The sequence below is a fragment of the Elephas maximus genome, chromosome 4 (assembly GCF_024166365.1).
Source record: "Elephas maximus indicus isolate mEleMax1 chromosome 4, mEleMax1 primary haplotype, whole genome shotgun sequence".
NCBI classification, from domain to species: Eukaryota; Metazoa; Chordata; class Mammalia; order Proboscidea; family Elephantidae; genus Elephas; species Elephas maximus.
The window spans coordinates 165,026,901-165,040,049 of record NC_064822.1 but is presented as its reverse complement, the minus strand read 5'-3'; the positions used below and the strand labels follow the sequence as shown (position 1 = coordinate 165,040,049).

The window sequence follows — 13,149 nt, the reverse complement described above, 5'->3', positions numbered from 1 at the left end:
AGTTAAAATCCCAGCCAGCAGAGTGCTAATAATGTCTATGACAGAAGTTTGACATATTGAGTTCTCTTAAATATGGGGTTGATTTAGCAGCTAAATTAGAAATTTCCGGGTATATTTTTGAAAACTAATTCAGCGTGAAAATTAGTAATGACTTAGAATTGTGTATAACGTATTTTGTTTTTCCTTATTCCCATATCCAGAAAGATGTGTTGCTTCATATCAGATAAATTCCCAAGTGACAAGATGCATTCTGTCGTTGGAACACAAAGTAAACAGTTTAAATTAATCCTAATGTGATTTTCTTGATTATAGATGAGACCCATTGGGCATGATGGCTACCATCCCACCTCTGTGGCTGAGTGGCTGGATTCCATTGAACTGGGTGACTACACCAAAGCCTTTCTAATTAATGGCTACACGTCGATGGACTTGTTGAAAAAAATCTGGGAGGTTGAACTTATTAATGTAAGTTGGTCTGTTGATGGCACCTTAGCCATTCAACCCTTGTTAATTGAAATACCTCTTATAGTTGTTTGTTTGTTTGTTTATACTTGTTTGGCATCCAATAAGGATTTACAGATAATGCCTTGTGCTTTGAAGATACATCTCTCTTGGCTCTATTAATTTGTCTTTTAAAGTTTCAGTATGAGTAACTAAGAGATAGAGAGGACTCTCAGGGGTGTTTTGCATTATCTAAGAAAATCTTCCAAGCATGTTTGGGTTTTCCATTTTAGGAAACTATCAGTTTATGTTTAGGATGCGGACATGATAACAAATAGGCTCCCATTCTGATCTTTGCTAATATTTACTGTTAAACATTAAAGTTATCATTTCCAGTTTTCTATCTCCGTAATGTTTCCTTGTCTCTATTACTTAAATGCAGATACTAACCCCATGCTTGAAGAGATTGCTTTTGTTCTTATTAATTAGGATGCTGTAATATCAAAATTTAATTTTCCAAAGCTGGTGTCTAACCTTACGTCATCTCAGTTTTATCTGTACACTTGGCATAGATTGCATATAAAAACTGGCCAACGTGTGTTGCTGTATATTCAAGCCCAAAGAGATCAACTAAATTGCGTAAATGACTTCAATATCTTTCTCAATTCATTTTTACTGCTGTTTTGTTTCTAATGGCATAAACGGAGAAACAAAGATGAAAAGATACCGTAAAATGATCATACATTCAAACTCTATTTGGCATTATGACCATTTCTTTTTTAAAGTGACAGTAACAATCATTTAATCTTTTAGAGAAGTTTTTTTTCATTTTAAGTTTAATATTCTAATATTGAAAAAATGCATTCATAAACTGAAATATAAAGCAAATAAATTTCTGCTGGTTCAAGGTGCTCTGTTCTGCTCTTGAAGCTACTTTCTCTCCAGAAATCTAGCCCCTACATATTATATGTCATTACTTATTATAAATAATGCTTATTATTAGTAACTAATTTTTTTTTAATTACTCTTTGCTTTAAAAAGTCTGTCTTAAAAAATATCTTTTCTAGAACAACATATTAAAATTGTGGATTTAAAAGGACACTTGAAATAAACAAATTCTTGACTCCGTCTTCTAATTTCTTCTCAGTTTTCTATTCTTATTCCCTCACAAAAAAAAGGTATCATTATTTCAAAAGAAACTCACTGTCTGACTAAAACCTCTGGTTGATTGCTTTCACAGTTTATGTGGCAGTAGAACTAAGTGAAACGGCATTGCTTTTTGGTTGCATCTGACTGAAATTTCAGTTCTCCACCAGGAACTTGACGCTCATCTCATGGCTACTCTTACCCATTTGCTAGAGAGGTAGCTTCCATTGGTCATACGTGCTTCCAAGTAGAGTTGTATTTCAGTTAATGGTAGAGCTTGACAAATATCTCTATGTAACATCTTCTGGATAACCTTGCTCCCCACCGAAGAATAAATACTTGCAGTAAGTAGCACCTGAGTTACTCACCTAACTGGCACTAGCAGTCATACTCCATTGAAAAGATTACATCCCAGTAGAATTTTTTTTCACTGAAGCAAGGATCCTTTATAATGTGAGACTCTACCGCTCTCGAAATCCAAAAGGCCAGAATAGCATTTAAGGTATGGGCTGGAGCTGCACTTTCCCCAGGGCTATAGGTACCAGCAGTCTTGAAATCCCTGTTCAATACTGCAGCTGGGCCTGTGGACAACTGCGGTGACTGCAGGAATAGTGACGCTAAATGGCCCTCTGGTTTACTGCCAGGGTTCAGGAACTGATCCACCACTACTCAAGGGGTGAACCAGCCTTGATTTGAGAGAGAAAGATGGCCATGCTGGCTCTTTAAGAGTTTTCCCCTTAGCTACATTTGCTATAATACAATGTGACTTCAATTGAGGGAGAAGAAGTGCCTGTCACAAGCATTGTTTCAGAATTTGAAAGTACAGTCACTGTGATTTAGACCTTGAGTCCAAATTCCTCTGGCCTGGAGTGAAACATCTGCGTCTACCACCAACCCAGTATCTTTCCCTTAAAGCAAACTGATTGAATTTAAAGTCCCTTGTGACATCTTTATGGGCAAGTTAACACTCTTGATGATGAGACTTTGCAAGTCTATCTCTGTAGATATATTTATTATGAGCAAAAACTGTAGCTTTATATTTGAGAATCAGAAAACAAAATTTTTTTTGTTCACTAGAGCTGTTACAAGTGTAGTTCAGTAGATGGTTTGGGGTCGTTGGGATTCAAAATGAGAAAAAGGCAAAATGTGTGCCTACGGGCTTAGGAAGGCTTAACTGGTCTCAAAGTCAAGACGTTTACTTATCCCAACTAATGTGGAAATGTATCCAAATGTGAGACAATCTCATATATGTGAGTCCAGTGCTCCTATATTAAATACCGTAATTTGTTTTGTTTTTTTCCTAGTCTACAGGGAATGTAGTCACCTTGATTTAGAGCTAAGCTTCTAGGGAAGTTCATGTCCTGAATCATTGTAATGAGTGGCTAATTGTAAGGAGAACAAATGGCTCCAGTAACCACCATTCTACGTAAAGTAAAGCAAGAAGCCCAAGTATAGGCTGTCTTTGGTACAGAGGTTTGCTGGTGGAGGGGAATAGAATAAAGAATAAGGAGGCTGACTGCTGATATGATTATAAATAACTTCAGCATCGTGAGCTAGTATTGATTAAACACCCAGTTTCCTATGGTTCTATGCTTGTTTTAGATAAATATTAATGCATTATCAGTGAGCATAATAAGTTTATTCAAACTACTCCTATGAGTAAATGAAAACGATACAGACTTGAAAAGTACAGATATATCTGAAATAGTAATCTTTCAAAAAAGTCCCCCAACATCTTTTTCTCAGTGGAGTATTTTATTTATTGCCTTTCAAAAGCAAGATTATTTGAATAAAGCAGTATGGATTTTAGTTAGAAAGCTCTCCAAGGAGTAGTGGTGGAGGAGAGTGGTGGGAATCCCATATCTTAATATCAGCATTGTTGGTGGTGGAAGTCGAACATAGAGAAAATTTTATGACATGTTATATTGCCAGTTCTATAGGCCCATGTGTATCTAGACTGAGAGAATGAAATATATGCCAATAATTGTTTCTTGTATTCCCAGTCTGTGCTTCATATTTCAGAAGCTGATGTTTTACCAATGCTCTGTTTTCCCCTCTAAAGACTTGTTTTAAGATTATTAAAGACTAGTTAACATTGCATGAGTAGATGAATTTTGTTTTCAACTTAAAAGGTTATTCAGGCCTTGCCTGTGATATTACCAAGTTCGCAGAACAGTTCCTACTGATATTGACAACCTCAAGAGCCCTGCATGGGGAGAATTTTAGATAAAAGAACTACTTCTTTTCTCCATGAAATATGTATGAATAATTATAAAATGTAAAGTAATATTAAGGAACCATGCAAATAACCCGTCATTCATTTTTCAGACAAAAAACATTGAAAGTATGAAAGGCAGTGTTAATTTCTTTTTTTTTTATCTACTAAGGTGGGTGTGGTAAGACCAAATAAATCTGGACATTGTCCAGTCTACTAATTTGTGAACCTTGATGAAGAACATATGATGAATTTCTTCCAATTGGCCTTACCATCCAAGGAAATAATTCCAATAATGAGAATTAATGGGCAATGTGATAAAGGCTATTCCCACATTTGTTTGGAAAACAAAGAAGGGTTGGATCACACTTTTGGAAATGTTGGCTCTTCGTGTAGCTCTCCACACTGAGGAAGAATTTACCTAAATTAGCATCTTGGCCAATGACCCTATGACATTGTGCAAATCAAGTCAAAATTAAGTAACAGGAAAATAAACTTTCTTTGGCCCTAATAGGTTCATTGTGAGATATATGTATGTTTTATTGCTCATATTTTGGAAAGGGACCAAAAGGGAGACCAGGAAAGAATTGATAAATATAGAAATCTCAAATACACTTAAAAAGTGCCATTTAAAAAAAAAAAAAAACAACCGCACAATGTAACTTTAATTCCTGTATGTATAGTAGTTGTTGTGGTTGCCTGAAAGCTATAACGAAATTGCCCTGGATAAGGAATTGTGCAGGGATTCAAGCATTGTTTATGAGATCACACTTATAATGCCTTACAGACATAATGGATCTATTCCAATATCTGCATTTGTATTTCCTCTGCCTAGCCCAGACTCATAAAACACTATACTATTAAAAATGATAAAGGTATCCATTGAATGAACAAAAAAAAATTCAGGCTTCAGCACATTCATATACCTCTGCTCATAAGGACAAGAATAGCTTTAAAAACCTAACTGTAGTGATTTTTGTTTTTTAAAATATCTTTGTATAGGAACAAATAAAATAGCTAAGGTAGCAATACCCATATGCCTGCCATTAAAATCATTTGGACTTATTTTTGTAAGAGTAAATTGATTAGAAGTTCGTTTTCTTCTTCCCTAGTAGCTGCTGAAAGTGTACTTATATCACTCTTCCATTTAGAACTGTCAGGTTTTTTTTTTTTTTTTAACAATGTTATTCATTCAATTTTGATCTTTCTAGGGAAATTTTGTGATAATCTAACCACCTGGAGATGTAAGAGTTTTCAAAGGAAATTTCCAATTTTGTGTTAAATTTTCAATAACTTGACTTTATTTGTTTTAAATGTTGTAGAACTATAGCCTATTAGTATCAGATTTAAACTCATTATTAAAGTGTGGATGTTGGGATTAGGGGGGAAAAAAAAAGTAAACCAGCATTTTAGCCTGAAGAGGCAGTCTTGAGAAATAAGAAACAAACTTTATGGAGAACCCAGATCCTCTGATTACAGCCATTTAAGGTAGAAATTTCTACCTTTAAAAAAAGCTATTTTAGTGGACATCTGTTGTTTTTATACCATCCAAATTTCAATCACACTTCTTCTGATTAAAAAAAAAAAGATCCAAATTTTCTTCTGAAGAAGCCACCTCTACCCCTTCGCCTTTCTAGGCCTGAACGTATGACCTAGGCCTAAGCCAGGCACAGCATTCCAACTTCTCCCCCATACCCCTACCAGCTACAAAATATTCTTCATCAGAACCAGGTGCCTAATTTGAGGGCCTTGTGCAAAGTGACACAGTGCCAGAAGATGAGTCCCTCAGGTTAGAAGGCACTCCAAATACAACTGGGGAAGAGCTGCCTCCTCAAAGTAGAGTAGACCTTAATGACGAGGAAGGAGTCAAGCTTTCAAGATCTTTGAGGACTAAGGTGTACCTGACCCAAACCATGGTATTTTCAGTCCCCTCATATGCATGCAAAAGCTGGACAATGAATAAGGAAGATCCGAGAAGAATTTCTGCCTTTGAATTATGATGTTGGCAAAGAATAATAAATATACCATGGACTGCCAGAAGAGCAAACAAATCTGTCTTAGAAGAAGTACAGCCAGAATGCTCCTTGGAAGCAAGGATGGGGAGACTTTGTCTCATGTACTTTGGGCACGTTATCATGAGGGACCAGTCCGTGGAGAAGAGCATCATGCTTGGTAAGGTAGAGTGTCATCAAAAAGAGGAAGACCCTCAACAAGGTAGATTGACACAGTGGCTACAGCAAATGGGCTCAAACATAGCAATGATCATGAGGATGGCTCAGAACCAGGCAACATTTTGTTCTATTTTACAGAGGACCACTATGAGTTGGAATCAACTCAACGGCACCTAACAACAACAGTGCAAAATGAAAATATGGGACCTCTTGCTCAAAATTATTAAGAATGTTAAGATGGCAACACCAGAGCAGTAAAGCAAGCATGTGGCCCTTCTAATCTTGTGATTTTGTGCAACTGCAAGGGTCTCACAGCAGGAAGTAAGCTCTGCTCTTCATTCTTTTGTTTATATCCATATTTCCGTCTAGTGTCAGGTTCCTTCCACCTGAAGGACTTCCTTTGACATTTTTAATTTTTAATGGTGCAGGTTTACTGGTAATGAATTCTCCCAGATTTGTACATCTGAAAAAGATTTTATTTCACCTTCATTTTTGAAAGATATTTTTGCATATTTTCTAGGGTGACAGTTTCTTTTGTTTTATTTTTGCTTTCAGTGCTTTAGAGATGTTGATCCACTGTCTCCTCTTTTATACTGATTCCCACAAGTGATCTGCTGTCGTTCTTATTATTGATGTTTATCTGTACACAATGTGTCTTTTTTTCTCTGGCTGCGCTGAAGGTGTTTTGAGCAATTTGATCGTGATGTGCTTTGATGTATTTTCTTCATCTTTCTTGTGTGTGAAGTTGGTTGAGCCTCTTAGACCTGAAGCTGTTAGTTTTCATCAAATTTGGAAGAAGTTTGACCAGAATTTCTTCAAATTCTTTTCTCTGTCTCCCCTTTCATGCTCCTGTACTTTGAATACTCCAGTTACATGTATATAAGCCATTTGAAATTGGTTCACAGCTCACTCATGCTCATTTTCTTCAGTCTTTTTTCTCTGTGACTCATTTGTATAGTTTCTGTTGCTACATCTTCAAGTTCACTAATCTTTCCTTCTATAATATCTAACCTGCTGTTGTTCCCATCCAGTGCATTTTTTTAACTCAGAGATTGTAGCTCTTATTTCCAAAAGTTAGATGGAGGTCATTTATATATATATATATTTTTTTTTTATATATATATTTTTTTTTTACGTCTCCATTTAGGAGCCCTGGTGGTGCAGTGGTTAAGCACTCAACTGCCAACCAGAAGCTGGTGGTTCGAACCCACCAGCCACTCCATGGGAGAAAGAAGTGGCAATCTGCTTCTGTAAAGATTACAGGACCCACAAAGAAAGATGTTTTCTTATGTTTGAAAACCTTGTCTTGGAAAACCTATGGAGCAGTTCTACTCTGTCCTATAGTGTTGCTGTGAGTCAGAATGAACTCGGGGGCAGCAGGTCTGGATTTTTTGGTTTATGTCTCTAACATCCTCAATCTTTCTTCTGGCTTGCTGAACATGTGGAATACAGTTATGACAACTTTTAAAGTCTCTGTCTGCTAAATCTAACACTGTAACAGTTCTGGATTGGTTAGATTAATTTTTCTCCTCTTTGTGGGTCCTGTTTTCTTGGTTCTTTGCAAGTCTGGTAATGTTTATTGCATGCCAGACATTGTGAATTTTACTTTGTTCCATGCTGTATAATTTTGTTGTCCTATAAATATTTTTGAGCTTTGTTCTGGGCCAGAATGAAGTTCCTTAGAAATACTTTGATCCTTTCGAGTCTGGCTTTTAAGATTTGTTAACTACACCAGAGCATTGTTTAGTCTGTGGTTAACAATTCCCCACTATTAAGGCAAGATCCTTCTGAGTAGTCTACCAATGCACTGTGAATTTCTGGATTTTCTGGTCTGAATGACAGAAACTATTCCCAGTCCTGTTTGAGATCCAAGTTCTGTTTCCTCTAATCTTTTCAGGAGTTTTCCTTGTTTTGTTTTCTTTTGTTTTTGAATCTAATCTCCTGTAGTTTTCTCACATGCATGCGCTGATCAATACTCTTTTCTCTCTAGTACTCTGCTCAGAATCTAATGCTAACCACCTTTGTCTCCCTGGACTCTAAGCTCCATCTTTTCAACTCAGAGTCTCCCAGGCTCCCTCTGTGTTCCCCCTCTCTGCAACACAGCCTGGAAATTCTTTGAAGACAGTAAATTAGGGCAATTGTAGGACTTGCTTTTGTTTTTTGTTTACTTTTATTTTTCCACCTCTCAAGGTTTTTTTTTTCAAGGATCACTGTCCTTCAGTGCTTAAGGTTCAATGTCTTTAAAACCATTGTTTCATATATTTTGTCGGATTTTTAGTTGTTTCAGGTAGGAGAGTAAATCCAATCTCTGTTATTCCACATGGGCTGGAAGCATAAGTCCATGCTAACATATTTTTAATCCCTGTAGGCTAGGGTCCCATACCTAAAATTGAATCAAAATCCCTGGCACTGAGACATGGACATCAGGAGGTCCTAAAAACTCCCCCAGGTGATTTTAATGTGCAGCCTGGCTTGAAAACCACTGTTGGTAATCAGTGGGGAGCCACTGAAGGGTTTTAATCAGGGGAATAACATGATAAGAAGCAGTAGACAAGGGCCAGAAGCTGATAAACTTAAGAAACCGGTGAAGGAAAAGGAGCTGAGTCAGCCAATTCTGCTATACAGCCATTTCCAACTACAAATGTATTAGGTGGGAGAAGAAGGAAAAAAAAACATATCTGTATGAGGGTATCCCTATATTGTTGTTGACAGATGCCCTCAAGTCAGTGCTAACTCACAGTGACCCCATGCACAACACAATGAAATGTTGTGTCGTCCTCACAGTCGTCATTTTGTTTGAGCCCATTGTTGCAGCAACAATCCATCTCATTGAGGCTATTCCTCTTTTTTGATGACCCTCTGCTTTAACAAGTATGATGTCCTTCTCCAGGGAATAGTCCCTTTTGATAACATGTCCAAAGTACATGGGACCAAATCTCACCATCTTTGCTTATAAGGACCATTCTGGCTGTACTTCTTCTGAGACAGATTTGTTCTTTTGGCAGCCCATCCTATATTCAATATTCTTTGCCGACACCATAATTCAAAGGCATCAATTCTTCTTTGGTCTTCCTTATTCATTGTCCACCTTTTACATGCATATGAAGCAATTAAAAATACCATGGCTTGGGTGAGGAGCACCTTAGTCCTTAAAGTGACATCTTTGCATTTTAACACTTTAAAGAGGTCTTTTGCAGCAGATTTGCCCAATGTAATGCATGATTTCCTTTCTTGACTGCTGCTTCCGTGGGCATTGATTGTGAATCCAAGTAAAAATGAAATCCTTTACAACTTCCGTTTTTCTCCGTTTCTCATGATGTTGCTTATTGGCCCAGTGGGGAGGATTTTTGTTTTCTTTATTTTGAGGTATTGAAGGCTGCAATCTTTGATCTTCATCAGTAAGTACTTCAAGCCGTCTTTGCTTTCAGCAAGCAAGATTGTGTCATTTGCATAAAGCAGGTTGTTAATGAGTCAACCTCCAAAACTGATGCCACATTCTTCTTCATATAGTCCAGCTATTCAGATTATTTGCTCAGCATACAGATTGAATAAGTATGGTGAAAGGATACAACCCTGACGTACACCTTTCCTGATTTTAAACCGCACAGTACCCCCTTGTTCTGTCCAAACAACTGCCTCTTGGTCTATGTACAGATTTCTCATCAGCAAAATTAAGTGTCTTGGAATTCTCATTCTTCGCAACGCTATCCATAATTTGTTATGATCCACACAGTCCAATGCCTTTGCATAGTCAACAAAACACAAGAAAACATCTTTCTTGTATTCTCTGCTTTCAGCGAAAATCCGTCTGACATCAACAATGATATCCCTCATACCACGTACTCTTCTGAATCCAGCTTGAATTTCTGGCAGTTCCCTGTTGATGTGCTGCTGCAACGGTTTTTTAATTATCTTCAGCATACTTTTACTTACATGAGATATTAATGATATTGTTCTGTAATTTCCACATTCCATTGGATCACTTCGTTTGTAATGAGCACAAATACGGACCTCTTCCAGTTGGTTAGCCAGGTAGATGTCTTCCAAATTTCTTGGCATAGGTGAGTGAACGCTTCCAGTATTGCACTAATTTGTTGAAACATTTCAATTGATATTCCGTCAGTTCCTGGAGCCTTGTTTTTTGCCAATGCCTTCAAAACAGCTTGGATTTCTTCCTTCAGTAGCACTGGTTCTCCATTATATGCTACCTCCTGAAATGGTTGAACATTGACCAATTCTTTTTGGTACAGTGATTCTGTGTATTCCTTTCATCTTCTTTTGATGCTTCCTGTGTCGTTTAATATTTTCCCTGTAGAATCCTTCAGTATTGCAACTCGAGACCTGAATTTTTTCTTCAGCTCTTTCAGCTTGAGAAATGCTAACCATGTTCTTCCCTTTTGGTTTTCTAACTCCATGTCTTTGCACATTTCATTATAATACTGTACTTTGTCTTCTCGAGCTTCTGTTCAGATCTTTTACTTCATCATTTCTTCCATTCACTTTAGTTACTCTGTGTTCAACAGCAAGTTTCAGAGTATCTTCTGATATCCATTTTGTCTTTTCTTTCTTTCTTTCTTCTCTTTTTAATCACTTTTTGCTTTCTTCAAGTTTGATGTCCTTGATGTTGTCCCACAACTCCTCTGGTCTTCAGACATTAGTGTTCAATGCATCAAATCTATTGTTGAGATGGTCTCTAAATTCAGGTGGGATATACTCAAGGTCATACTTTGGCTCTCATGGACTCATTTTAATTTTCTTCAGCTTCAGCTTCAACTTGAACTTGCATATGAGCAATTGATGGCCTGCTCCACAGTCGACCCCTGAACTTGTTCTAACTAATGATTTTGTGCTTCTCCAACATCTCTTTACGCAGATATAAGTTGATTTGATACCTGTGTATTCCATCTGGCAAAGTCCCCTTATATAGTTGCCATTTATGTTGTTGAGAAAAGGAATTTGCAGTGAAAAAGCCATTGGTCTTGCAACATTCTATCATGTGATCTCTGGCATCATTTTTATCACCAAGACCATATTTTCCAAATATCAATCCTTCTTTGTTTTCAATTTTCACATTCCAGTCACTAGTAATTATCAGTATATCTTGATTGCATGTTTGATCATTTTCAGACTGCAGAATTTAGTAAAAATCTTCCATATCTTCATCTTTGGCATTTGTGGTTGGTGCATAAATTTGAATAATAATTGTATTAGCTGGTGTTCCTTGTAGGCTTATAGATATTATCCTATCACTGACAGTGTTGTATTTCAGGATAGATCTTGAAATGTTCTTTTTGACAATGAATGCAACACCATTCCTCTTCAACTTGTCATTCCCAGCATAGTAGACCATATGATTGTCCAATTCAAAATGGCCAATACCAGTCCATTTCAGCTCACTTATGCCTAGAATATCAATCTTTATGTGCTCCATTTCATTTTTGATGACATCCAATTTTCCTTGATTCATACTTCATACATTCCACGTTTCGATTATTAATGGATGTTTGCAGCTGTTTCTTCTCATTTAGAGTCATACCATATCAGCAAATGAAGGTTTCGAATGCTTTACTCCATCCACATCATTAAGGTCAACTCAACTTTGGGGAGGCAGCTCTTCCCCAGTCATATCTTGAGGGCCTTCCACCCTGGGAGGCTCATCTTCCAGCACTACGTCAGGCAATGTTCTGCTGCTATCCATAAGGTTTTACAGCCAGGTGTTTGAGGAGTAGAACACCAGGTCCTTTTTCCCAGTCTGTCTCAGTCTGGAAGCTCTGCTGAAGCCTGTACACCAGTGGTGACACTGCTGGTGTTTGAAATTCTGGTGACATAGCTTCCAGCATCATACAACAGGCAACCCAGCACAGCACGGCAAACTGACATAGAAGTGGCGTGGATCCCTATATTAAAAATTAAAATTAAAAAAAACTTCCATTGAGTCAATTCCAACTCACAGCAACCCCATAACAAAACCAAAAACCAAACCCATTGCTGTCAATTCTATTCCAACTCATAGCAACCCTATAGGACAGAGTAGAACTGCCTCATACAGTTTCCAAGGAGCACCTGATGGATTTGGACTGCTGACCTTTTGGTTAGCAGCGAAACTCTTAACCACTATGCCACCAGGGTTTCCAGAAAAAAAGTAAAAATATATATATATATATTTTTTAATAACAATGGTATTTAAAATATATATATATATATATATTAGAGTCAGTTTTCAGAACTATAAATCCAAGACTGAAGAAGGGGGTAAATTATGGTCAATATATCAAAAGAAGACAGGGAAAGATATAATACGTTTCAGAAATACTTTTCAATAATGGCTAAAACTGTTTCAGTTTGATCCTTAAATGGCTAAGCCTCAGTTATGTAAAAATTGTGCCTACTGTTTGTAAAGGGTAAGACTATAGTGTGTGTCTGTTTCAAAGCACCCTCTCTTTCTTCATCTTTATTTTAGAATCAGGTCACTTAACTTTGAATTCTATATCTGTTCATGTCAGTTTAGTTTTCTAGGGCATATACCTAGGAGTAGGATTTCTGGATTGTAGGATACTTCTATTTCTAGCTTTTTGAATAAGCACCTTACTGTTTTCCATAGTGGTTGAACCAATTTACAATCCCACTAGCAGTGGAATAGGGTTCCAATCTCCCCACAACCTCATCAGCATTTGTTGTTTTCTGTTTTTTGATCAGTGCCATTTTTGTAGGGGTGAGATGGTATCTTATTGTACTTCTCGTTTGCATCTTTCTAATCCTTTTTTTTTTTCATGCGTTTCTTGGCCATTGAGTGTCCTCTTTGGTGAAGTGTTTGTTCATGTCCTATGCCCATTTTTTAATTGTGTTGTTTGTCTTTTTGTCAAAGTTTTTGAAGCTTTCTATATATTTTGGAGATTAGACCCTTATCAGATATATCATTCCCAAAGGTTTTTTTCCCAGTGTGTAGATTCTCTTTTTACTCTTTTGATAAAGTTTTTTGATGAACCTAAGTATTGAAGTATTTAATTTTTAGGAGGTCCCAGGTATCTAACTTGTCTTCTGTTGCTCGTGCATTTGCAGTTGTGTTTGGTAATCTATTACTGAAAAAAATTAGGTCACATAGTTTTGTCCCTGTATTATCTCTCAGAAACTTTATAGTTTTGGCTGTTGAGAATTTTGAAGTCCGACATACAAGCT

At 37.0% G+C, this 13,149-nt stretch overlaps 1 protein-coding gene across 8 annotated transcripts in view; it reads left to right on the top strand.

Moving 5' to 3' along the window:
- The window catches only part of ANKS1B (ankyrin repeat and sterile alpha motif domain containing 1B), a 1,421,217-nt gene that overhangs the window by 1,062,691 nt on the left and 345,377 nt on the right, over positions 1 to 13,149 (top strand). For all 8 annotated transcript variants that reach the window (XM_049884161.1, XM_049884160.1, XM_049884159.1 and 5 more), the window contains one exon: positions 313 to 465. In XM_049884161.1, the coding sequence (XP_049740118.1) occupies positions 313 to 465 (153 nt within the window). The remainder of the gene's footprint in view (positions 1 to 312; positions 466 to 13,149) is intronic.